Source organism: Patiria miniata, unplaced genomic scaffold, assembly GCF_015706575.1.
Source record: "Patiria miniata isolate m_02_andy unplaced genomic scaffold, ASM1570657v1 HiC_scaffold_1, whole genome shotgun sequence".
In the NCBI taxonomy this organism is placed as follows: Eukaryota; Metazoa; Echinodermata; class Asteroidea; order Valvatida; family Asterinidae; genus Patiria; species Patiria miniata.
Window position 1 is genome coordinate 32,384,101 of NW_024037047.1, and position 27,547 is coordinate 32,411,647.

At 40.6% G+C, this 27,547-nt stretch overlaps 2 protein-coding genes across 2 annotated transcripts in view; one reads left to right on the top strand and one right to left on the bottom strand.

Moving 5' to 3' along the window:
* The window catches only part of LOC119732938 (proto-oncogene tyrosine-protein kinase receptor Ret-like), a 22,250-nt gene extending 12,194 nt beyond the window's left edge, over positions 1–10,056 (bottom strand). Inside the window, exons 1-2 of the mRNA XM_038206526.1 lie at positions 9,759–10,056; positions 143–274 (exon numbers count right to left, since the gene is read on the bottom strand). Coding sequence (XP_038062454.1) covers positions 143–274; positions 9,759–10,056 — 430 coding nt within the window. The remainder of the gene's footprint in view (positions 1–142; positions 275–9,758) is intronic.
* On the top strand, positions 10,055–27,007 carry LOC119732945. The gene is made up of 7 exons (XM_038206533.1): positions 10,055–10,118; positions 16,376–16,684; positions 18,729–18,742; positions 19,888–19,922; positions 25,273–25,598; positions 26,118–26,429; positions 26,631–27,007. Exons 1-7 carry the CDS (start codon positions 10,055–10,057, stop codon positions 27,005–27,007), a joined length of 1,437 nt encoding a protein of 478 aa, XP_038062461.1.
* Positions 27,008–27,547: the final 540 nt, after the last annotated feature.

The window sequence follows — 27,547 nt, forward strand, 5'->3', positions numbered from 1 at the left end:
TGTAGTAAACTAATCTTGGAGCTATATGAATGAATAAAATCCTCTTCTATATACATTACAGATGACACTTTAAACCACTAAACGCGTAGTTCACGAAAAGAGTGGAGTTGACGGGAAAATACATAAACTGAAAAATAGTTACTTTGGCAACGCCCTGTAGCCTCGTCCACAGTGAATCCATCCTTGCAAATGCAATCGTAACCATCAACCAAATCCACACACTCGGCGTTGGCATCGCAATCGTTCGTCGATTCATCATCACATTCGTTTATTCCTAAACAGTGTATAAAGACGGACAGAATTGTGCAATTTATGATAAAAGCTTGAAACTTGGCATGTGAAGTCTTCACACCATAACAATTTTTTTTTTAGATATGGAGGTTGTTCATATCTGACCCCTGGTGACCTTTAAGGGGTCAATGACCTTTGAAATCTCTATTTATACCTATTGTTCTTGAAAACATCACTTTCATATGATCTTAGTCAATGTATAGTTTTCATACAATGTAAATAACGACCAAATGCGGACAAATTTCACAATTGACTCTGATGGCCTTCCAGAGGTCAACTACCTTTGTATTAACTGCACTAACTCTGTTTAAAGTTATTTTTACGATTTACCCATTTAAACCCCAACGTTTTCAAGACCCAAGTCATAATGGTAAGTTGCTCATGCTATGAAAAGAGTTTCCTATGAAGGGAATCTCATGTCTGACCTCTGTTGACCTTCGAGGGGTCAATGCACTTTGTGCATCCTATTGAAAGATAATAAGAGGAGTAATTAACTATTCAAAACACCACTTTTTTACCCATATCTAAATTGTGGGTATTCTTGCCATGATATTAATTTTCAATTATGTAGACATTTCTACAAAACGTCATGAAGTCTTGTCCCAAAGATTTTTTTCATGACCTCCGATCTCATTTTTCCTTTTAATAAGGGAAGACGCATCACTGATAGCACTAACAGAATTCCATGCTATGCAAATAATCCAAACGGCTTTATAGACTAAATACATTATAGAGGACACTTAACCGCTAAACGTGTAGTTCACGAAAAGAGTGGAGTTGACGGGAAAATACACAACAAACTGAAACAAATATACTTGTGCAATTCCCTGTAGCCTCGTCCATATTGAATCCCTCCTTGCAAATGCAATCGTAACCATCAACCAAATCCACACAGTCGGCGTTGGCATCGCAGTCGTTCATCGAGTCAGTATCGCATTCGTTCATTCCTGAATAGTGTATATTAAAAAGACGATACTTTTTGTCAAATAACCTCCTTTCTAAGCAGTGGTTGTGACATTAATACACAAGTTACATCCCCTACTTTGTTCCCAATCCCCGAAATTATCGTAGTTATAGCAAGCTTGTTCACGTACGAACAATAAATACTGTATGAAAAAAAAAAAAAAGAATTTGTGATGAAACAATTATGTTTCAACTGGCATTGTTACACCTTTCGAAATCACATTGCAGGAAAATCATAAAACTTGAAGTGAAATAATCTTGCAGCTACACGAACGAGACAAAATCCTCTTCTATATACACTATAGGGGACACTTTAACCATTTAAACGCGTAGTTCGCGAAAAAAAGTGGGGTTGACGGGGAAATATACAACAAACTGAAGAAAAACAATGTTACTTTGGCAACTCCCTGTAGCCTCGTCCATATTGAATCCATCTTTGCAAACGCAATCGTAACCATCATCCAAATCCACACATTCAGCGTTGGCATCGCAATCGTTCGTCGATTCATCATCGCATTCGTTCATTTCTGAACAGTGTATAAAGACGATACTTTGGTCAAATAACCTCTATTTCAAACAGTGGTTGTGACATATTAATACAAAATTGATATCCCCAAAGTTGTTAGTCTGGTTCCCAGACCAAAAGATTCCGACTATTCCTGATGAATCTTAGGTCAGGTAGCCTCCGGTAATGCAATGTATTACAATATACATCACGTGACTAAAACGGCAGGAATTCCTCCTTTTTCCGAAACTGTCCGAAGTTTGCCGAATTCATTTCGTCGACAATCGGATAGTGTCCGAGTATTTCCGAGTATAATATAGGTTTTATTAACTGCTAATTGCTTATTAAACACTTTAAAAAACTAGTTGATGATTAATATCCATTGCTTTTATTTAGAAAACTTGAAATTCAACGACGATTTTGCACTCGGATTGTATACGAGGGGCGAACTTTTTGCTGAGTCATGAACTAGTTTGAATTTGACGACTGTTACCGGCATTTTCTAAAACGCGGCGTGGTCTCAATTCGGCTCCGCCTGCTAACAGTGCTGTTTGGGTGTCCAACTTTGAAGATTCCAGGTTAAAATAAGTCAATTTTTTTGACAGAAGTATTTAACTGTATATCATAACTGTATGATATATGAAGCAAGTGATTATTTTTAAAAAAAATTATCGGAACATTAAAAGCTTCGGAAACGTAGTCGAGCTTTGAAAAAGGGCCGTCAATGTCGTCATATTTATTTTTAGCCACGGAGGCTGCCTGACCTACAATTTAGACTTGTAGACGTCGGGGGAAATTGTCAGGTCGGGGAACCAGACTACAAAGTTGTGTGCGATCCCAGAAAATTATCACAGTTATAGCAAGCTTGTTCACGTACGAACAATAAATGCAGCATGAACAACAAGTGTGTTGTCCAGTTTCTCCGAAAGTGCAATTTTAAGGCCTGGAAGGAGCTAAGACATGTAACTTTGTGGTCGGTCGGTCAGATGGTCTGTCTGTCTGTCTGTAAATATCCCGAAAATTGACCAAAAGTATGGTGTTTCATACGTGCCATCGGCGTCGTATTTTGCGCCAGAGCTTATTGTGCACTCGCACTAGTTTGTCAATGATCCAGAATGACTATTCACCAGATCCCTTTCATGCATGTTTTATTAGCGGTAATCCTATACGATGCTACTGTTCGGTTGGCTTCACTAACCTACAGTCAGTCACGAGTGGCGGGCCAGTCACGAGTGGCGGGCCAGTCACGAGTGGCGGGCCAGTCACGAGTGGCGGGCCAGTCACGAGTGGCGGGCCAGTCACGAGTGGCGGGCCAGTCACGAGTGGCGGGCCAGTCACGAGTGGCGGGCCAGTCACGAGTGGCGGGCCAGTCACGAGTGGCGGGCCAGTCACGAGTGGCGGGCCAGTCACGAGTGGCGGGCCAGTCACGAGTGGCGGGCCAGTCACGAGTGGCGGGCCAGTCACGAGTGGCGGGCCAGTCACGAGTGGCGGGCCAGTCACGAGTGGCGGGCCAGTCACGAGTGGCGGGCCAGTCACGAGTGGCGGGCCAGTCACGAGTGGCGGGCCAGTCACGAGTGGCGGGCCAGTCACGAGTGGCGGGCCAGTCACGAGTGGCGGGCCAGTCACGAGTGGCGGGCCAGTCACGAGTGGCGGGCCAGTCACGAGTGGCGGGCCAGTCACGAGTGGCGGGCCAGTCACGAGTGGCGGGCCAGTCACGAGTGGCGGGCCAGTCACGAGTGGCGGGCCAGTCACGAGTGGCGGGCCAGTCACGAGTGGCGGGCCAGTCACGAGTGGCGGGCCAGTCACGAGTGGCGGGCCAGTCACGAGTGGCGGGCCAGTCACGAGTGGCGGGCCAGTCACGAGTGGCGGGCCAGTCACGAGTGGCGGGCCAGTCACGAGTGGCGGGCCAGTCACGAGTGGCGGGCCAGTCACGAGTGGCGGGCCAGTACAGGTAGCGGCCCGTCACAATTGGCAGTCAGCAAGACAGTCAGCCAGTTAGACGAGATGCTTCTCGTGTACTGACATTGTCAATTGGTCATGTGATGAAATCTTCATTATTTTCAAGTCAATATAACCGAAGAATTTGTTATGTAACAATGTTTCAAATGGCAATGTTAAACCTTTCGGCGTAATCACATTGCAAGGCAAGAAAATCATATAAACTAAATTAAGTAAATTAATCTTGGAGCTATGTGAACGAAACAAAATCCTCTTCTATATACAATAAAGAGGACACTTTAAACCACTAAACGCGTAGTTCACGAAATTCAGTCGACGGGAAAATACATAAACTGAAAAATAGTTACTTTGGCAACTCCCTGTAGCATCGTCCATATTGAATCCCTCCTTGCAAATGCAATCGTAACCATCATCCAAATCCACACAGTCAGCGTTGGCATCGCAATCGTTCGTCGAGTCATCATCGCATTCGTTTATATCTGAACAGTGTATAAAAGACGATACCTGTTGTCAAATCACCTCTATTCCAACAAGCAGTTGTGACAAAATTTATATCTCCCACTTTGTTCGCAATTCCCATAAATTATCGCAGTCATAGCAAGCTTGTTCACGTACGAACGGTGAAAGCAGTATCAACAAAAAATGCAGTTGATGTCTAAAAAGAAAGAGCACACCTTCAGGTTTATCACTGATAGCACTAACAGAATTTCATGCTATGCAATTAATCTAAACGGATTAGAATAAACATGTAGGACAAAAAGGGGAGTACAAAAAGTGTTTCTATAACTACCATTTTTTACTGTGTTTTCCAGTTTGTCCGAAAGTGCATTTTTAACCTCTGGCAGGAGCTTACACATGTCACTTGGTGGTCGGTCGGTCGGATGGTCTGTCTGTCTGTCTGTCCTGACAATTAGCCAAAAGTATGGTGTTCCATATGTGCCATCGGCGTCGCATTTTTCGTCAAAGCTTATTGTGCAGTCGCGCTTGTTTTTTAATGATCCAGAATGACTATTCACCGGATCCCTTTCATGCATGTTTTATTAGGGGTAATCGATACGATGCTACTGTTCGGCTGTCTTTACCAATCTACAATTAGCCACAAGTGACAGGTAGTAAACAAGCAGTGTCGTAGTCGAGAGCGGATAGTCGGAAACCGGGTCACCAAGACCGAGACCTGAATTTTCGAGACCGAGACCAAGCCCAGCCCCTTCAAGGTGGACCGAGACCGAGACCGATATGGTCCGAGACCGAGACCGAGACCGCGGATAATAAATGACAATGATCTAAATAATAACCAAGAAAAATAATTACAGCTGAACAGTCTGTCCTTGAGATGATGATAGGGATGTGAAGGAAGTGATTGAAAGCTAGCAATCACTTGTACCTGCTTGTGTCATGGGAGTGCTCTTCATGTATGATTCATACATTAAATTACATCATGGCATCAGGATTTGTTATCGTTTGCACAATCATTTACAAATCTTGGAAACAACTCATATCTCGTTGCCACTTTAAAAAAATATTTATGTTTAATTATTTAAAAAAAAACTGATGAAGAAACTATAACTTAGGGGTGCGATGTTTTGATATTGCCAAAAAATACACATTTTCGCACTGCGCGAACAAGTTTACTAATTTTTTGCAATGTTTAAACTTGACAAAAGTAAACAATTAAAGGTGGATGTTTCATCTGTTATAAGAACTCAGATCCTAAACTCCACAGTCACCCCTTGGTTTCAGCTATGACTACTAACGCATATTTAAAGATGCAATTTTAATTTTACACCAGGCCTCTTTTTCTTGAATAATAATAGGACTTAACTTCTACCAAAAAAAATTGTAAACCTGATTTTAACAAATGGGGGATAGAAAATATTGCATTATTACTTAAAATGTCCGTAATGAAATATAGACTTGTACATACATAGACCCACAAGTTGCGAGGTGGTAACCAGATATTGATTTATATTTTTTTCTGACCGCGATTTTGCTTTTTGGGAAATGGGTACTTCAAATGAGCAGCCAGAAAATGAGGTCTTATCATACACTCTCATTGCAACAGTGAATGTTAACTGGTAAGAGTGTGTAAATTCATTGCTGGAAAATCAGGTGAAACATTTACTTTTTCTTCAAATACTGTCCCAAATTAAAGACAAAATTGTGTGGGGTCGAAAATATCACTAATTTGGAGCAGCTCATTTATTTGAAGAAGAAAAAACACAAGAGAATACGCACACAAGGGTGGGCAAATTACACAATCCCCCAAAATGGTGGGCCCTTAATGGAGCTAACTGCAGCTTTACATGTACTTTTGGGACTTTCCAACAGTTCGAACCAACTACGATATATAACTATTCGTTAACAAGGTTGACAACATGATCTACGGGCTAGCAAATGTTCTAACTATTAACGGTACTAAAAGAAGTGAACACAAAGTAATCGATCGAGATGTAAATGCTCCATATTGCCGGTCTTGACTCCAGACCAGCCAAAATATCGAGACCAAAGGGGACCGAGACCAAGACCAAAACCGAGACCAAAGCTCCCGAGACCGAGACCAGCAAATAGTGGTCTCGAGACCGGTCTCGAGACCGAGACCGGTCTCGAGACCTACGACACTGGTCACAAGTGGCAGCCAGCAAGACAGTTAGTTAGTTAGAATGTGAAATCTTCATCATTGTCAAGTCTATATAATCGAAGAATTTGTTATGTAACTGTCAATGTTACACCGTTCGGAGACATCACATTGCAAGAAAATCATAAAACTTGTAAAATGAACTCAAAATCCTCTTCTATATATACAATATAGAGGACACTTTAAACCTCTAAACGCGTAGTTCACGAAAAGAGTGGAGTTGATGGGAAAATACACTGAAAAAATTACTTGTGCAATTCCTCGTCGCCTCGTCAACAGAGAATCCCTCCTTGCAAATGCAATCGTAACCATCATCCAAATCCACACAGTCAGCGTTGGCATCGCAATCGTTCGTCGAGTCATCATCGCATTCGTTCATTTCTGAACAGTGTATAAAGACGATACTTTTTGTAAAATACCCTCCATTCCAACCAGTGGTTGTAACATTAATATAAAATTTATATCCCCGACTTTGTTCGCGATCCCCGAAATTATCGCAGTTATAGCAAGCTAAATCACGTGAATTTTCTTTTTTTAAATTTAAAACTAAATGTTTATTTACGGAGCTTTTAAAGGGATATAGGTGAAAAAAAATTGAAAAAATCATCGTAAGAATGAAAACAAATCTGCGTTCGAACGAAAAAAATCTGCGTTCGAACGAAAAAAATCTGCGTTCGAACGAAAAAAATCTGCGTTCGAACGCAAAAAATCTGCGTGCGAACGCAAAAAATCTGCGTTCGAACGCAAAAAATCTGCGTTCGAACGCAAAAAAATCTGCGTTCGAACGAAAAAAATCTGCGTTCGAACGAAAAAAAATCTGCGTTCGAACGAAAAAAATCTGCGTGCGAACGAAAAAAATCTGCGTTCGAACGCAAAAAATCTGCGTTCGAACGAAAAAAAATCTGCGTTCGAACGAAAAAAATCTGCGTTCGAACGAAAAAAATCTGCGTTCGAACGAAAAAGCTGTTTGCTGTTTGCTGTAAGCTGTTTGCCCTCCCTGTGCTGCCCCACCACTTATGTGGGTGATTTGGTCACGTTTTTTCAGGTCCAACATGCATGACATATGTGCCCAATGTAGGTCCGTGGCCCAAGTACAGGGATTTCAATAACAGGTCTTAAAGCAGTCTATGAGCTTTCAAACGGTCTTACTAGGGCTTGCTGTTAGTTGGTCATGAAGTTTAACCATTGCAATGAAGATCTAGCTAATTGTCCTTCTTTTTTAAGAGTCCCTATCCTGTTACAATACTAGCTACAACACAACCCCCCCACCCCATCAGTCCCACCCATTATGCTATGCTGAGGCAACACACTTATGAGACATTTTTAAAAGTAATTTGCCTTTTTGGTTTCTTTTTATAAAGTGAGGCAAGTTTTAAAAAAATAATTAAAAAAGGTTATATAATTATCTTTCAATTTTTTTCAGGTAAATAAATATAACTGGTCGTCATTGTGATTTTCAGAAATTTGTCTATCCACAAATCCTTTAGTATAAATGTTCATTCCTAATCCTTGTAATAGTTCCAAAGTTTAGAAGCGACTGACATGTATATATTGTTTGATCATTTCTGGCTTTCAATAAGCCTATTTTACTAGTCTAACACTAGTACATGTACATGTACTTTCTGCTTCCTCACTTTCAGATACGGGATTCACTAATTAGCTGATTCCTACTCATACTCATAGCAATCGACGAACATGTCGGGCTATTCTGATAGCCATGGCTAGCCCGACATGTTTTTTGGTGGCCCATGGATAACCAGTTAAAGGGAAAATACAATATTTGCAAACATAAAAAAATAAAACTACCGAATCATTTTGAAATACCTTGCTGGACTGTTAGTGAATGACAGTGTAAAGCATCCTGTAAAATCATGGCACCTGGTATACTGTCATTTTCAAGAAAAGTGGTATTTTTGTATCAATTTCCAACGCTGATCGGCCGATCAGCGTTGGAAAAAAACTGTTTTTTTTTTCAAATACTGGCCCCAGTTGACCATCGTATTTGTTTGCAATCGATTACACACCTATGAACGGGTACAAGCCAGCTAGACTGGTTCCCTGACCTTACAATTCCCCAATGTATGTAAACTGCTCTGTTTCTTCTTAAATGGAGTCAGGGAACCAGACTACAGGAAAATGATTGTTTTTCTTGGTTTTTATAACATTTTCGAACCCAAAACCTCAAAAAAGTCAGTGTAACTATATTTGCTATATATTTCCAACCCCCCAATTCCATCCATTTCTGAAAATTACAGCAAAAGCAAATGATGTATATTCCCTTTAAATCATGAGTCAGCTCATGATTGATACGTTTTACATGTTTGGTACAACAGTTTTCAGGGCAAAGAATGTTTTGACCCACAAATTCACCCACATAAGTGGTGGGGCAGCACAGGGAGGGCAAACAGCTTACAGCAAACAGCAAACAGCTTTTTCGTTCGAACGCAGATTTTTTTCGTTCGAACGCAGATTTTTTTTCGTTCGAACGCAGATTTTTTGCGTTCGCACGCAGATTTTCTGCGTTCGCACGCAGATTTTCTGCGTTCGCACGCAGATTTTTTTGCGTTCGCAGGCAGATTTTTTTCGTTCGAACGCAGATTTTTTTGCGTTCGCACGCAGATTTTTTGCGTTCGCAGGCAGATTTTTTGCGTTCGAACGCAGATTTTTTGCGTTCGCACGCAGATTTTTTGCGTTCGCACGCAGATTTTTGCGTTCGCACGCAGATTTTTTGCGTTCGAACGCAGATTTTTTGCGTTCGCACGCAGATTTTTTGCGTTCGCACGCAGATTTTTTGCGTTCGAACGCAGATTTTTTGCGTTCGCACGCAGATTTTTTGCGTTTGAACGCAGATTTTTTGCGTTCGAACGCAGATTTGTTTTCATTCTTACGATGGATTTTTTCAATTTTTTTGTCCACCTATGTCCCTTTAAAAGCTCCGTATTTATTCATTTGTTCGAAGAAACTTTGGCATTATACGCAGGTCCACATTTAAATTTCGATAGTGGCTTGATGCTTTTTCAGTTCTTCATAGCCAATTTTTAGTAAACGACATTCGGATCTTGCATTTGATGAGATTTTGAGCTTATAGTGTCAGAACTGTTTGTAACAAACAAAACTTTCTTACTTCCAAAAGAGGTGAGAAATTATTAGGATTAATGTATTAAGCAATTAAAAAAACCTCTCCCGACCACAGAAATTAATATGAGAGTGCAACAAAATTGTCGCTCAGTGGGCTAGGGGAGGGGTGGTTGAATCCCCGGCCCCTTGTGCGCCCCCTTCCAACTTATATTCTACATTCGGGAAAAAGCAAAGATTAGCTTGATAAAAAAAAAGCCGCATTGGATGCACAATCCAATTACTTATCTCCCAAAGCGCCCCTGCAAATTGAATACTGTAGTCACTTACCGATAATTAATTTTAGGTTTTGGGAGACTACTTGCTCCCCGTCAAAATACTGGCACTTGTAGATACCCACGGACGCCCTGTCCACGGGCCCGACTGTCAGGTTGCACTGCCTCTCAAAGCCTCCATGTCCTGTATACGACCCAGGAAACTCCTCATGAAACTTGCATGAACCCCGGATTTCATTCTCAAAGAGCCATTTGAGTTTCAGATTATGAAGGCCTGTGTCCCCGGCCACTATGCAAGTGAGAGTAACATTAGTGTCCGGTGAAGCCAACACTTCGGGTCCGGGTAGAATCATGAGAGATGATGACGCTGCAATGGAGTTTGAAATTCATGAACCTTCAAGGCACGGCAAGCCTGGTAAAGTCGACCCCAAACGTACATTGATTTTTGGAGGTAATCCAGTACGATAGCACTGCCCTGCTAACAAGTGCTAGTCAGTCAGCAGGGCAGTTGGTATAAAGAGGATACTGTGCTGGCAGGGGTGTAGCAAGGTCATTTTTATTGGGGGTAAACATTTCTTGAAAAGGGCACTCGCACATCTAAAATGTTGAGATGTGGACACTTTTTTTTTTCTCCGGACACTTGCATTCGTAATATCGTATTTTTTTTATTTTTTTTTTTTGGGGGGGGGGGGGGAGTATATAGCGCTTTTTAAGGCGACACATGCGCGAAAGTACAAAAAAACCACCAAATCTTTTGATTACTCATTTACTCATTTCCTGCTCTTTTGATTACTCATTTACTAATTTCACTGCTCTTCTGCTCATTTCCTGCTCTTTCGATTACTCATTTACTCATTTCGCTGCTGATCGGCTCATTTTCTGCTCTTTTGAGTACTCATTCACTCATTTCGCTGCTCATCTGCTCATGTCCTGCTCATTTGAGTACTTATCTGATCATGTCCTGCTCTTTTGAGTACTAATTTACTCATTTCGCTGCTCATCTGCTCATGTCCTGCTCATTTGAGTACTTATCTGATCATGTCCTGCTCTTTTGAGTACTAATTTACTCATTTCGCTGCTCATCTGCTCATTTCCTGCTCATTTGAGTACTTATCTGATCATGTCCTGCTCTTTTGAGTACTAATTTACTCATTTCACTGTCCATCTGCCCATTTAACTGATCATCTGCTAATTTTACTCGTTTCACTGCTCATTAATGAGCAGATGAGCATTTACATGAGCAGATGAGCAGGAAATGAGCAAATGAGCAGTTAAATGAGCAGATGGGCAGTGAAATGAGTAAATGATGAAGACGAAGATTTTGAGGAAGATGATTCGAAATCCGAAAAGGAGGTGGAAGAAGACGAATTATCGGATAAAGATGAGTCTAGTTCTGATTTGGAAGACAACACCGCATATGGAGACTGGTTGAAAGAGTCCATAAAAGCAACCAATGAGATGTGGAGTGAAAAATATAAGTGTAGATCTGGCCAAGGAAAAGGCCATCAGGAAGACCCTTTGGGCAGTCAAGCGAATCATTTTCAACAAACACAAGGATTTTTTTTTTTCAATTAAGTTACCTACATCTGAAAGATAATGACACTCATCAAGTTATTGTGGAACTTCGGATATCGCAGACAAATTAAATACAGGCATGAAAGTGAATAAATCTCTGAACAGAGTTATGCCTAAACACCGTAACACATTTGACGGATTGTTCCAACGAGACGAGGATGAAGAAAACGAGGAAGACAGTGATGATTAGAGAATAGTAGTTTCAAAAAGATTATTGTCATTTTAAGAATAATCTAGAAATGTCTAATAAAACGGAAAATAATATATAAAATAGCCACCTCTTTAGCAATTCTTACAGTAATTCGTTATGGCTACTTCATACCATGGAGGAATAAGTTCACAATATTATGTTACATTGGGGACGCTGACGATTAGAAGAAGAACATGCCCATGCATGGGAATTTTAAACTGTTGTAAGTTGTATATAGCTGTATATAGACAGTATATTTTAAACCTATAAAACAGTTAAAAAGAAAACAAACGTTTAGCAGGTCTGAAATGCTTAAACGGGCAGTTTTTTTGGACAACTGGAGTAGGCCTCATATCGTCACCGTCACCACGAAGTGACACTAACATCCAAAAATCAATATTTTACGATTTCGATTTTTTTCCTGATTTGTGATTAATAACACTTAATCTATCACCTCAAGAAGTTACTAAACACATAGTTAATTAGTTTTGTCAAAACATTAATTAACATTAATGAACGTTTGCAACTTAATAGGTCAAAACCGGAAAATGCGTTTTCACGAAGTGTACTTTACCATTCTTTTGCACGTAAACTGCCTGCACACTACGCGTCAAAAACGGGTTTTGCGTTTTCACAAAGTAACACAAGTGTCACGTGATACGCGCGACTCACTTCTGGCGTCATCACGAAGTAGCGCTAACCCATTAGCTAATACACATGGTTAGCGTCACTTCGTGAAAACTCGAAAGGCGCGTATTCTGATTTTAGAGTTTTTACGAAGTGACCTTAAGGTTAATTAGTTGATAACTCATTAATATTATTTGTTTTCAATAAAAATCATACATAAACGTGTCATTCAAGATCCCAGCTTTCAGACAATGTAAAAAAAATATGAATTTTGAGGCTAATACGATGTTCAGATCACCATTTCAAAACATCACCAACTTAAATCGCTTGTATCTCGAAACACACATTTTCCACTTCGCGGGGGTTAAGGTCACTTCGTGGTGTCGGTGACGATATGTAAGATAGGCATTTGTGTTATGAACGCTTTAGAGACTGAATTCATTCACGGCTTCATTGACGGTACACACCACGAAATTTCAAGTTACTGAACAGTTCACTGATTCAGAAGCGGAAATAATCAAAAAGACGTAAAGGCCCATGTGTTTGGTATGAACGAGTGAGATGTGTGAATACATCGTGTTATAATTGATGACAAGTGTGTGGACATCCCTATACTTCTTATGTTTACTCTCGGTAGACAACCAAGCACACAATGCGAAGATTTGGTGTGCTTGGTTGTCTACCGAGAGTTTTTCTAGATCACCTCCCTTTCTCTTCACCAATCACAGTGCACGATTTTGTCGGCAGAACCAACAAACTTATCTCCAACCACAAGCTAACCTTATCTCGTTCCACAACCCTCCTGCTCCTAATCCCCCTCCGCCCCCATATGCACACCCTAATCCTCCTTATTCTTTCTATTTTTTACGCTTTGTCAACTTCTTATCGCTTCTTATCACCCTTTATCTTATCTATTACGTAACTTTTGTTTGCGGGCGGGATCAAGAACCCCTTGCCGACTAAAATAGCACTCGTAACGGCCGCTGCCACAAAAAGAGCACTTTTTTTTGTAAAAAAAAAGGCGCTTGTTCGGGAAAAAAAGACCATTCGTTCAAAAAAGGGCACTTGTTAAAAATATTAGAGGGGGGGGACCGCTTGTGAAAGACAGGACACTTGAATGGAAAAGGGCAGTCTTACAAACTATTGGGATGTAAATACCACCTCGGCTGGCTTAGCCTAATGCTGGACTTTATAGGACCAGCACAAACTCTAAAATCGAGGCGTATATGTAAGTATTATTATTGTTTCCTGCATGAAGTTTACACATACACTATGTAACCAAAATGCAGCCTGCAGCCACTCCTAACGAGCACTTTCAATTGTGATATAGAAGATTAACCAAGAACGGCCTGTTTCCTCTAAATTATAGTGTTTACAAGATTTCATTTTGTTAAAAAACCCTCTTACCTGTTGTATGTTGGAAAAGTAGTGCAGTAATAACGAATAACGCCGCCATGCTGGTCATAGTGTATTGTAATGTCTTTTCGTCACTAGGCCTATTGTCTTTCAAATGTAGTATGAAATTGTCTACTGTTTTAGAAAAGTGATATCGAGACTCGATTCTTCATCTGTTTACTCTAGCTTAGTTTTCATAAACGGGCAGAGGCTTTTTGCATTTTGTTTGTTTCGATATCTTCCTTTTTTACTGGTATATATGGCTTAATAATAATATTCTGTGATTAAGCTAAATGAACTTTGTGCTGTTCACACGATCATAAAGTTTGTTTTGTTAGCACGTTTTAGTTTTGCTCTTTATGTTACGGTTTTCTAGTGTTTTTTGGGGGGAGGGGCGAAGGAGAGGGGGGGGGGGAGTGGTAACGGCAAATAGAGGGGGAGTGGTAACGGCAAATAGAAGGATGTAATCTGAGTATCATCCGTTGTTAAACGGATCCCGCTCCGTACTATTTGAACATACTAATTGTATGTGACCCTGCGCACCAACCCATTGGAATCGGCTTTAGAAATTGGGACGTCATTTCGATAAAAAATGTTGACAAATTAACTGTTGGTTGATCAATTTAGCTGCCATGTTTTTGAAATAAAACAACGGGCTACCGAAGACCCGATAGGAGGTGCCCGTTGAATGGTCAGAATCTCGAGGTCACGCTGTTTTGCTTTGCTTTATTTGAATCTGCTCGCATGTCATAGACCCTTGCTTGCATGTATAGACAGGTTGCTATCGTGGGCATTTTTTTTATCGAACTTTATAGATTCAGTAAAATACCATGGCAAAATAGCTATCCGTTTTTGACTGTTGGCTACGATATGCATGTATAACAACTTGTTTTTAGTGTTATGCTCTGTACGTTTACACTCTGTACAGAGCCTAGTAGCTAGTGATCCAGAGTGCAGTGCATTGTATACATCTCACAAATAGAGTATTTTTGGGAAATTGGAAATATATATTTCTTTATTCTTCAGGCAATACTTCATTTCAGGAAGCAGATTTACTTTTAATACTGTCCATGCATATTATTATAATAATATCCTAGATTGTTGCCACAACTCTTTGCACACGATTTTATTTCATTTTCTATGGTTTCTATATAGTTTAGGTTTCTATAAAATACGGACTTATTGGTAGTATTGCGCATGCCTAAGCAAACATAATTGAATTAGGAGGTGACCGGTCTCATTAGCGGGTTTACCCAATAAAAGTGTAAAAAAGGCTGATTTTCATAGGAGTCCACCTTTCGTATGGCACGTACCGTAATGGCCCAGACCGTGATTCAACCCACGGTTCAGCCCGGCGCGATTCATGACCGCAATTTGGCCAGTAATTTGCCGGATGGATACCCCAAAGCGCACAGTTTCTAAAGCAAATTTTATTGTAATTTCCCCCTCCCCCCCCAAAAAAAAAAACCACACTTTGACCAGAAAGTACTGCCTATCACGATTTTAGAGGCTTCTCTAATAAGAAAAAGCGACAATAATCCTGGAGAAAATAAGAGACAGTAATCCCGCATGTTTGTACCATTAAGTAACCCGCATTTGTATATTCCATGGACCGATTTCGCTTCTTGCCTCAAAAACCAGTTTTGCAAAACTTATAGTTTATTAGGGGAAAGCCTAATAAAGTCTTTAAAACAAACTGCTGTTTTATCAGCGTTTTAAACCACGTGAAGAACCTCGACCAATAGGCATATGGGTGAACTGTCTTAGTTTGTATTTGCATTCATTCCGAAGGACAGTTCGGAGTTCATTCCGAAAGATAGTCAGGAAACCAGACTATCGGCCGAATTGAATATGATACTGTAGTGATGAGAAATGATTTATTTACTTTTCCCATATGGTCAAATGAGGGCGCTGTTTAAGTTAACCGGTTAAACTTCCGCTAATTTGTTGGAGGTTATGAGGATATAGAAATAGTATGTTCATCAGCTAAGTAAGGGGGTATTTTGACAATAATAGATAACTAAGGGGTTCTATCTCGCATGAAGTGCTGTATTCTCAAAAGAAAATTTCTTTTATTGTAAAATATGTGAATGTAGGATAGAGCAGTAAACAACTGTTTACGTAAGCGGGTTTGGTGGGCACTGTCTCCGAGGTCTGCGTTTCTGACAGCTGCAGAAAGATTGCTTTATCAATATCAGACCAATTGAGTGCGACAGTCGATGGCTGGGATGTATATTTAGACACCAGAGGAAGGAGAGACAGCCCTGGAGCCCGTGAACTGGCCGTTTGTTTTGTGCTGAATGGGAAATGTTAGTTTCATCTGTTGGACATTTCAATGGTCGGTTTAAGCACAATAATGAAGGTTCGTCTTATGGATCTATGTAAGCTTAGCATTGTACTGTACATAATCACATTAATTGCGCTCTATTTTTTATCATTTGTAACACAAAATTAGTTTTATTATCAGATGTTTTCAAATTGCATCAACTTTAGAGTGATAAAAAGGCAGTCACACAGTTTCATAGTGACAGAATTGAGAAAATCACCAACGAATCACCCCCCCCCCCAAAAAAAATTCTACAGCAAAATATCCAAAATTCTGCCAACTTTTTGTGTACAAAACAATTGCAACATTGAGGTTTCTGCTTGAAATTACATCATGCTTTTGCTCATGAATATGGAAATTCGCATTAGCATAAAAGGCACAAAAAATATCTTTTGAAAACGGCATAATGAAAATTTAAAATAAGGTTTAATGGGACACAAAGGTGTATTTTCAAGAATTAAATTAAAAACAATTGCATTTCATGGGCCCTTTAAAATCATTGTTGCATGTAAAATTGACATAAATTACAAAAGAATTTTTAACGATTTTCGGCTTTCAGGGACAAGTATCCAAGATGTCTTCGGCGCCTCTGGCTACGTTCAAAAGAGTATTTGGCACCGAATTCCTTGTCCGACGTTCCGCCCCACTGAACGTTTAGATGGTGTTATCTGGTACCAAGAGTCCATCGTATTCGACCCATCAACGGTGCGTCTGATCAGCCGAGACCTGCGAGGAGGCGACATCAAAGACACGCCTGCCGACGAGAGGTACTCGATGTCGTCCAATCACGGACTTGTTATTGAGGTAGTCGAGGACAGGGACGAGGGAAGTTTCCTTTGCCAGGTTATTCCTGAAGCTGCCGGTATGAGTCGAGAGAGTATACTTCCAAGTCATAGGTACAAAAGTTATTGTTGTAGTTCAGACACAAGTGATGTACAAATCAATCACGTACCATCTAATCCAAGTGAGCTAATTCCATTCAAATGAACTGTGGACCGAAACTTTCCTTTACTATTTTACTATTGTTACGAGAAGAGGAAGTGGTCGTCGCAAGTCTTTGCAGCGTACACAGAAAGAAAGAAGTACCGATTTGTTGCTGGTAAGTAGTGGGGCCCGGGAGATTCGCTAGCCCCCTTCTACCACCAAGCCCACTAACCACACCAGCTAACATTGTTATCCAGCCACGGTTTTGATTTTTTGAATTCAATTCCTAGTTTGATTTCGTATATTTTGATGTGTTTTCTTTGTTGATCATAGTCATTTCAGCTTTTCCTTACTTGTTTTGGGATTTAATTTTGTTATCGCTTCGTTTATTTCATTCATTTTGCCTCATCCATTTTTCTTAATTGTTTCAAGCGCGGGTAGAGCATAAATAATGACACGAGTTTGACACAGATTATAACACAGCGCCCTCTGTTGGCCAAAGGGTGTATAGTACATATTATTGAGTTTGTGGAAAAATGCATACATTTTTTTTTTCACAAATTACATGTAGAACATTGAGTTCCTTTTACATTTAACAGTCCGATGGTTTCAACAGTCCATTAACTTTGAGTTCAAATTTCAAGAGTTCACGTGCTGAGTGTAAATTAGGAGTGTTTCAACTATAAGTGCTGAGATTTTTTTAAGGCTCTCAAAATGCAGGCTTCCATGTCTGAATCAACAATTTGAACTAGATGTTTTAAAGAGTTATATGATTAGGCAACAACACCTAATCAAAAATTGAGAGTAAATGCAACATGAGTAACACTTGAAAATGCAAAAACGAACTTTCACTAATTGTTTTGTTTTGTTTTGTTTTTTTTGTTTCAAAACTTGAATAGAAAATCACTTTTTCTGATAATGGTTATTTGTGGTTCCAGAGAGAAAAGGATTAAAATGGAGTGGAAACATTGGTGTTTTTGTGTGTGTCATGGTTTTTTTTTACTAGTGATTAGAAGCGAACATAATCTTGGAATTTAACTGGTTCACATCGAGTGCGAGAGGATCTTCGCAGTGTGGGCTGTTCAGTGGGGGTGGTTGTCGGATCTGGGTTAGCGTGCGATATTGGGATTTTGGAGTTAGTAGGTGCTGCGGCTGGATCAGGATTGGGTGGAACTGGAGTCATGTCTGGTTGGATGGAGACTTCTTTCTGGGAGTCAGTGGTTCTGGGACATCCTTCTGGGACGTGCAGTGTGTTTCCAGTACCAGGCTCATGTTGTTTTAGGGCTGGTTCCTTTGACTTCCTCAGGTGTTCTCTGTTCCGTCTGTAAACCTGGTCATCTTGAAGCACTTCATAGTTTGCGCAGTACGAGTGCTTTCTTCCAACGATCTTCTCCTTGCTGGAACGGTTTCATGCGCATAGTGTCACCTTGTATCAGTGAGGGTAGGTCTTTTGTGGATTGGTTGTAGTATTTTGCCTGTCTCTTCTGGTTCAGCTCCAACTGTTTCATCTCACGTTTGCCCTCGGAACCTCTGGCTTGGAGTAGGCGTCGTGATGTTGGTATCAGCGTCTTTGTTCGTTGAGAGGGGCTGGAGTCAACGCCTGAGTTGGTGTGTTCCTGATGTTGAACAGGGCTAGGTCTTCATCTTCACCAGTGGCAAGGCATTTCTCCAGCATCTTTTTTGCAGACTTGACTGCAGACTCAGCCTTTCTATTAGCCTTACTGTTATATGGGGAGATGGTGTTATGCTTGATTCCCCACTTTCGTGTGAAATCGCCAAAGTCCTTTGAAGAGAATGCTGGGCCATTATCGCTGACTATGTTGTCTGGTATGCCGTATCTGCCAAAATGATGTTTGAACTTGCCAATGACTGATCTGGCAGTTGTGCTGTGCAGACGATCCACCTCCCAGAAGTTGGACTAATAGCACACGGTGATGAGGTTATCTTTCCCATCATGGTGGAAAAGATCAATGCCAAGTTTTTCCCAGGGTCGTTCGGGTATGTCATGGGACATCAGTAGAAGTGGTGCTTGGGACACCTCGTATTCTCTGCACGTCTCACTGCACTCGATCCACTGACGGATTTCATCTGTCATTGCCAGGCCAGAAGACGTATTCTCTTGATCTTTGCAAAGTACCTTCCACACCGATATGGCCCAGATGCAGATCTTGCTTGATGACCTGTCTTGTGGTTTTCGGGATCACAAGTCGCTCACCCCGGAACACTAGGGTTGCGAAGTTTTATGGTACTTCTGCCGACAGCAGTCATACAGGAGTTGTTCCAGATCTTGAGCTCAATTCGCGCTGGAGAGATCTCCATGGCATATTTCTTGGGAATCAGATTGATAGTTGCGCCACAGTCAACCTGTCAAAACTTCACAGGTTCACCCTTGATTTCCATGGTGCAGTATACTGGCTTGCTGTCGTCTGTTACTGAGTTAAAGGGAATGTACAACATTTGTTTTTGCTTCAAGTTTCAGAAATAAATGGATTTGGAGGATTAGTATGTCATAGAAAATATTGTTGAAATGACTGTTTCACGTTTTGGGCTTGTAGATGCTGGAAAAACCAAGAAAACCTATTATGCTCTTGTAGTCTGGTTCCCTGACCCCAATAAGATGAAACGGTGCACCATACACTTTAGGGAATTGCAAGGTCTGAGAATCAGTCTAGCAGGCCTGTACCCCTTCAGAGGTGTGTGATCAGTTGCAAAGACAATTCAGAAAACTAAAATATGAAAAATTAAGAACAGTTTTTTTGAAAAAAAAGCCAGTTGTTTTCCAAACGCTGGTCGGCCGACCAGCGTTGGAAAAATGCAGTTTTTCTTGAAAATGTCAGCAAACTAGGAGCCACGATTTTAAAGGATGCTTTAGACTGTCATTCCTAGTAATCCAGTAAGGTATTTCGTGATAATTTTATCATTTCGTATTTTGATGTTTGCAAATGTTGTATTTTCCCTTTAATGTCAGTGGTGACACAGCTTACGGTCTCTCCTGAAGAAGAAGTGTGGCCGTCTTCTACTACTGCATGGACACGGTGATTTTTGCAAACTCTGGATTTCTTGAAGTGATTCTTTACACCGCATGAATCACAGGTGCGGCCCCAGGCTGGACAGAGTTCCTTTTTCATGGGATGGTTCCCACAGCAGAACTTGCATCGCTTGGAGATAGGCTTCTCGCCTTCGTTCACTGGGGCTTTACGGGGAGGACGCTGCTTCGGCTGTCGAGGCCTTTTGACAGTTTTCTTTGGCCTCACTTTGTGTACAGTTTCCTCCTTCTACATCGCCTTCATCTGCACAGTTGCAACCTCAACGGCTTTGCAGATTTCAATGGCCTTTGTCAGTGTGAGGTCGTGAGTTGCCATCATTTTCTCTCTCATTTTGTCGTCTAGTACTCCCATTGGGAGGCGGTCCATTAGGAGTTTGTCCTTCATGCAGGCACGTACAGAGACCACATGTTTTGCTCATGGTGCGGAGTAAAGAGATGTATTGCTCAATGGGCTCAGCTTCTTCTTGGTTACGACGGTTGAATTTGAAGCGCTCAAAAAATTATTGACGTTGGCCGAGAAAATGAGAGTCAAATTTCTTGAGAATCTTTGAGCAGATCTGATTGTCCGCAGGATTATTAAATTTCATCCCGTTGTATATGCGTACACCCTCCGAGCCAATACTGTGGAGCAGCAGAGCAGCTTGGTAAGCCTCAGGTTGGTTTGCAAGGTTTGTGAGGACACAGTAGTTGTCCTACATTTAACACCACATATTCCACTTCTCGGCTGCATCCTTAGCACTTGCATTAAAATGAGCTGGTGGATTGATATGTGGCTTTTTATATTGTTCCGAAACATTAGAGCTTGAAGCAGTTTGGGTGGCTCCAGGAAAAGTTGGCATTTTGACAGTATAGATTGTCAGTTATTCAGTTAATGGTGTAGGCAAAAGTACATGTATGAGCAAAAACACAGTGCAGAATCACACTTTGGAACGGTTGAAATGAGAGACAGAGATGACAATTTTTCCAGCAGTAGTCACATGGGAATGTCACAGTTCAACATGTTCATGTGTACACTACAGTACGTGCAGTACAATGCCACAGTCAGACAGTATGCAGTGAAAATGAGACTCACGCAGTTCGGCATAAAACAGTCAGAAATTTGTCATTTGTGCCAATAATGTTGTCAACAGCAAACAAACATTAGTTGCAGAATCTTCTTTAAATGTTCATGAAGCTTACCACCGCTGCCACCATGTTTCAAGCGCAGGTAGAGCATAAATAATGACACGAGTTTGACACAGATTATAACTTTGTGGAAGCAGCAATGTTTCAGGAATGACATATTACACAGCGCCCTCTGTTGGCCAAAGGGTGTATAGTACATTTTGTTACATTAAGTTCATATTTTTCAGCTGTTTGTGTCTGTGGCTTTGTCTGTAGCATTGAATTTCCCTTTTGTGGATTAGATGTACCTGTATTTTGCATTTATTTTGTTTTATGTTCGAACTTTTATGTTAATGTTTGCATCAGTCGATAGTTTTGTTTGTTCACATTTTCCTCTTCATGCTCCGTTCGTTTTGCTAACTATAGCTTCCCTTCACTTTATTTATTTGGCTTGAGTTATTTTTCTGTTTGTTTTTTTGCTCTTGTTTTTCTTACAGCAATATTGTAACTCCCCCTTTTTTCAATGAACTTGTATTAGGTAATTAATTGTCTGTATTTGTTCCATTGTTCATGTGTGTATAATGTCATTTGATTTTAATCTTGATGACTCGTTTGATAATGATGATAGTCGTGCCTGCCTTAACTTGTTCACCGATAGCCTCAACACCCTGAATATCGATGAAGACTCTTTTTCTATCTTCTATATGAATTCTAGAAGCCTCTGTAAACATTTCTATGATATCCAAGATTGCCTCTCCTGCCTTTCTCATTCCTTTTCTGTTCTCGGCTTCACTGAAACATGGTTCAGAGAAAGTCCTCCTCTGTATGTCAACATGACCAGTTATGACCTTATTCACTCCTCATGCTCTCATAAACTCCGAGGAGGAGCAGCTTTATTCATCTTCTTCGCTTGATTGTGAAAGTGTCTTCATCGAAACCGAACGCACTCACTCTCGCAATATTATTGTGGGTACTCAACTTGATACTTTTCAGCGTAACTTCGACCTTTGTCTCCATGCTATTTCTAGAGAGAATAGTTTGTGCTATTTGATGGGTGATTTTAATCTTGATTTACTCAAATGTTCTGAACATCAGTGACAACTTTGTCAACACCTTCTTCTCTTTTGGCCTGCGTCCTCTGATCGACCAGCCAACACGCGTCACCCCACCATAGCAGCACCCATAACTGCATAACATTGATGCTAGTATCTCAGCCGGTAACTTGAATACTGATATTTCTGATCACCTGCCACTTTTTCAAATTACTTCTTCTTTCTTTAGAAACTCCAAGCATTCTACTGAGACCTACTTTAGACGAAACATCAACGCTGATAGTTTACGTTCCTTTACCTCATATATTGAAGCTGTGGATTTGGGAGAAGTCTACCAATGTCAGCATGCAGATACTGCTTATAACAATTTAATTCTCCCTTTTCTGATACTTATAACCGGCATTTTCCTCTCGTTTTGCAACACTGTAGCAGGAAGACAAACAACCAACTTTGGATCACCCAATCTATTGTAAGCTCTTGCAATCACAAAAACAAGTTATACAGGCGCCGGATATCTTCGTAGCCCATCAGAGGCCAATAAGCGCCTCTACACCAGTTATCGGAATCGGTTGACTGCTGTCCTCCGTTCTGCCAAGAAAACCCTTTATGCCAAGAAATTTGAAATGTGTAAAAACAACATGAAAAACACTTGGCGTGAAATTAACAAGTTCTTGGTTAGGAGAGAAAGGCAGTCATCCAAGAGAACGGCTCTGATGGGAACGAAATGTTCCCCAATCCTGCCGATATCGCCGACTCCTTCAATTCTTACTTTACTAATATCGGCCCATCACTTAGCCATAAAATCCCCACGACAAACACGCACTTCGTGAATTACCTGCACTAATCTACCACAACTTCTGCTTCTCTTTTTCTGTTACCAACAGATAATGGAGATTAGTAATAACCTGTGCGGAAACACCAGTCCAGGATTCGATGGAATTTGCTTATCTGTTGTTAAATCTATTATCTCTTAAATCTCCCATCCTTTAGCTTATATTGTCAATATTTCCCTGTCTACTGGCTCCGTTCCATTAAACCTTAAAGTTGCTAAGGTGACTCCCGTTTTCAAGAGCGGCGATTCCCATAATATCCACAACTATCGTCCTATTTCAGCCTTTTTGCTTCTCCAAAATTCTTGAGAGAATCCTCTACAACCGACTCTCTAAATTTCTTTCACCCCCCCCCCCCATTTCCTTATCAATGTGATTTTCGTCCTGGTCATTCCACGGATATAGCACTCATTTATCTCACTGATTGTATCTCTTCTTCTCTCTCTAAAAAACTGTACGCTGTTGGTATCTTCGTGGATCTTTCCAAAGCCTTTGATACTAGTGACCACAACATTCTCATTTCTAAACTTGATTTCTATGGAGTCAGGGGCTGTGCTCTTGATTGTTTCAAAAGCTACTTACATCAAAGACGCCAGTTCACTATTGTCAAAAATCTTGATTCCTCTTGGAAATCTATCACCTATGGAGTTCTTCAGGGGTCTATTCTCGGCCCTCTACTGACTCTCTCTTTTGTACATCAATGATATTCACTATTCTTCTTCAACCTTGTATTTCTACTATTTGCTGACGACACTACTATTACTTTCTCTAGCTCTAACCTCCACTCTTTGGTTAACACTTTAAATGACGAACTCATCAATGATTTTTCTTGGTTCAAATCAAACAAATTTTCTCTTAATCCAGGTAAAACCAAATTCATGCTCTTCAGTAAATCCAATATCCACCTATTCTTCCTTTCCCTGTTTGCATTGAAGGCGAACCTCTTTCGCAGGTACCATCAACTATATTGCTTGAAGTTCTAGTCACTGATAAATTGACGTGGAATGACCATATCTCTTCTATTACTAAAATCACTGCTAGGCACACTGGTGTTCTCTCCAAACTCTCCAAACTTCGATCGTTTCTTGCCCCCTCTACCTTACTCTCTATCTACAATACTCTTATTCTTCCTTATCTCAACTACTCCAACATTGTCTGGGCGCGCTCTAGTCAACTGTATTCTCTTATTACCATCCAAAAACAAGCCATTAGAATCTGCACCCTTTCTTCTCCCCGGGAACATAGTGTACCTCTTTTTGCCCAACTGAATACACTAACTCTCACAGACATTAACAAACTTCAACCACGAATATTCATGTACCCTTATATAAACAAACGTCTTCCCCAGATATTTTCATCCTTGTTTCTAGCTGTTCACAACATCCATGGCCATAGCACAAGATCATCTAACAAACTTTATGTTCCTTTCACTTTCACTCGCAGATTATACTCCATGAACACAATTCGATTTCACGGGCCACGTCTATGGAATGACATCAGCCGGACGGTGAAAACACAGTCGTCTGTGGGCCGCTTAAAGAACTCCTTCCAAGCGGAACTGATTTCCCATTACATAGCATAGCTATTCTCTCGCCACTGTGCAAATTTCCTCCTCCCCACTGCTGTTTTTTTTTTCTGTTTCTCTTCTTCTTTTCGCTTCAAGTTAGGCAGGCACACTACAATTCATTTCGAAACAGAGAATTCAGATACATGTTCTTGTCTTTGTTTCTTGTTTGTCCACTCATGTTTGTAAATTGTTTGTGTTTGTACTGGAATGGCAATATGAGCCTTCGGCTTGTGCGCATGCCACAATATTTTTACAATTTATTATTTGTTAATGAGTCGTAGATTTTGTGGATTATTTACATTATTTTTTGGTTATTTAAATATTTGTTGTTCCTTACTCAGTTTCTCATTAATGTTATTTTAAATAGACTCACTGTGCATTTTTTTTGTCAGCAATATTGAAATACATGTTTGTATGAATAGATGTATGAATGATTCACAGTTGTGAATTTAATAATTCTTGTGATTTACTGTGTAACTTCAGTGTCAGCCTTGTTTAAAAGGTCTAAAGATCTTACACACCTTCCTGCATGGTTCATACTCAAACACGAAAATTGAATTAATCCGTTGTTTCCTTTAAAACCCAAAAATATGATAAAAAGAAGAACGGAGGAATCGGTGGAGATAGTATTGCAGTAAGAGTGATAGGTTCATTAACTTGTATTTTTTTATTAGATCGTATCAAGATGCAGTAGATCAAAAAAAAGTTTCCTATCAAACACAAAACATGATAAAAAGAAGAACCAACACAAAACCAAAGGTGATAGACACAACACCATCAACCATTATCCGTAAGCCCTACAGGAAACATATTCTGTGAATGCCTAAAAAATAAATGGCTAAACAAAAAAATCCAGTTACCATCGAGGATAAAGCCGGATTATCAAATTTTCAATTTCAAAAATAAAGGCGATACCTTTTCAGGAGGCAGTAGTCAGGCATCTTCCACCGCTAGCTTCCATCGAGGACGCAGACAGACGCTCCTGTGTAAGTGCGCGTCTCAGACACCAGACGCGCCGATCTCCGTAGTGTATTGGTCAACGGGAGAAGGCGTCACTACAGATACACAGATCATTGGTGCACGTTTCTCTGATGGTGCTACCCTGAAGGTTGGACACGGTGCCGATTACAGCATTGGTAGCGACGCTTCACTTCGAGTTAACTCCCTGAATGATATACAAGACACACAGAGATTCTGGTGTCACGTGTTCCAATCAGATGGTACTCTCAGAAATTGCGACATCGATGTCCAGATATCAGGTAGTGGAAATTTCCTTCCATCCCTCCTTCCATGGAGTGCAGTCCTCAAAAGATGAGTATAGTCGCACTGTGGTGTGTGTGTGAATGAGTGCAGGTGCAGTATGTACAGATGTGCAGAGTAAAAAAGTGATGTATGTGGTTTACATCACTGATTGATCCCTAAGCGCAGACTTGAAGGCGTCAAGGGATGGAGATGCTGCAGGGTCCTTCTCCTTCCTTCCATGGAGTGCAAATTTCATTGATTCAGTGCATAAAAGCAATTGCCAAAATAATGGTGCTTTTGAAAATTTGTGTTTTTCATGCGCTTAAATACATAAATGCATATTCAATTATCAGTCAGTGTCAAACAGCAAGAGCTAATAGTCTAGTTCCCAGTTTCAAGCGCTCAATATGTCATTGACTTCCAGTGTTGGGCGCGGAGCACATTTTTATCACGCTGGTTTGCATTGCAGTATAGGAAGATAGGTTGCACTGACAGCAATGAGTGCATGATTTTTAATTACTCTTTTTTTAATGTAGATCAACAGACACCCAACCACGCCCTCAAGGCATCCTCGACATCGTTCTACCTTCTTGAGGGTGGAGAGCAGTCACTTCCATGCTCGAGCTGGACCCCCGGTGTCGTAAGCTGTGAGGTACAGTGGTTCAAGATCGACACGTTAGGTCGACACTTTCTACTGTCTAGCAACGACGTCGATGCTGAATCGGAGTTCGAACTCGCCAGCGATTTCGGCCTGATCGTGAAATCAGTTAATGGCGAAGATGCTGGAAGATACCAATGTGATACAGGCGGAGGAATCAGTGGAGATAATATTGCAGTTAGAGTGATAGGTGCATAATTTTTTATTTTTTATTTGATCGTGCAAGATGCAGTAGATCAGAAAAAAAAAGATGTTCGTAATCCCCTTACTTTTTGTTTCGCTGTAGTTGGTTAAAGGGTTTTGTTGTCGAGATGGTTCGTACAGACAGGCATTTTCAATATTTGACAGACATTTGTAATAGATTTTTTTTTTCAATTCTTGAATTATTCAGATAACAAATTCCCACTGGACCGAGGAAGGGTGTTTGCAAACTCGACAATCGACTTCAAAGCTGGGAAAAATTACAAACTCACTTGCCAAGCGGTATTGAATTCAATTGAGATCGGCAGCCCTGCAACTGTGTTCTGGTCTTTTGCCGATCCTGACAATCATACGACCACTGTGATCGGGAGGCGGATCGTACCAGGCAGGTTCAAAACGATGTATGACCTTGTAGGCGACAACTGTTTCTCCATATCTCAAGAGGGTGCACTTCTTCTGAACATGTACTTTCAAGAAGATGACGTCAGGTACTGGTGTCACGTCTTCCCTGAGAACGAATTGCTAATGAGATCCTACGTGGATGTCCTAATCAAAGGTGAGCATTAAACTTTCGGGTATACCATCTTGCTTCGATTCCTTGACTTCGTCAAATTGCTACACCCTCGCAAATTATTGAGAATTTTGGGAATGTTTTGTTCAAAATAAGATCCCTATCGTTTCTTTTTTCATACAAGCCGGAGTACACAACAGTCAAATTAATATTTATCCTTGTCTTTACCTGGCTGATTAACATGAAGTTGAGTGATTTCTCCTTACTCTCATCAGCTTACATTTTTTTATTTTTTTTGGACATCGTTTGAATACGGAGCTTTTAAAGGGACATAGGTGAAAAAAAAAATTGAAAAAATCATCGTAAGAATGAAAAAAAAATCTGCGTTCGAACGAAAAAAATCTGCGTTCGAACGAAAAAAATCTGCGTTCGAACGAAAAAATCTGCGTTCGAACGAAAAAAATCTGCGTTCGAACGAAAAAAATCTGCGTTCGAACGAAAAAATCTGCGTTCGAACGAAAAAAATCTGCGTTCGAACGAAAAAGCTGTTTGCTGTTTGCTGTAAGCTGTTTGCCCTCCCTGTGCTGCCCCACCAC

Bases quoted from the DNA above. Each gene is read 5' to 3' on its own strand.
- LOC119732945 (XM_038206533.1), top strand. From the start codon at position 10,055: ATGAGAGATGATGACGCTGCAATGGAGTTTGAAATTCATGAACCTTCA. The intron at 10,119-16,375 runs GTAAAGTCGACC...TTCGGCTTTCAG, and splicing joins TTCAAGGCACGGCAAGCCTG to GGACAAGTATCCAAGATGTC. The intron at 19,923-25,272 runs GTTCACTGGGGC...AGGAGGCAGTAG, and splicing joins GAGATAGGCTTCTCGCCTTC to TCAGGCATCTTCCACCGCTA.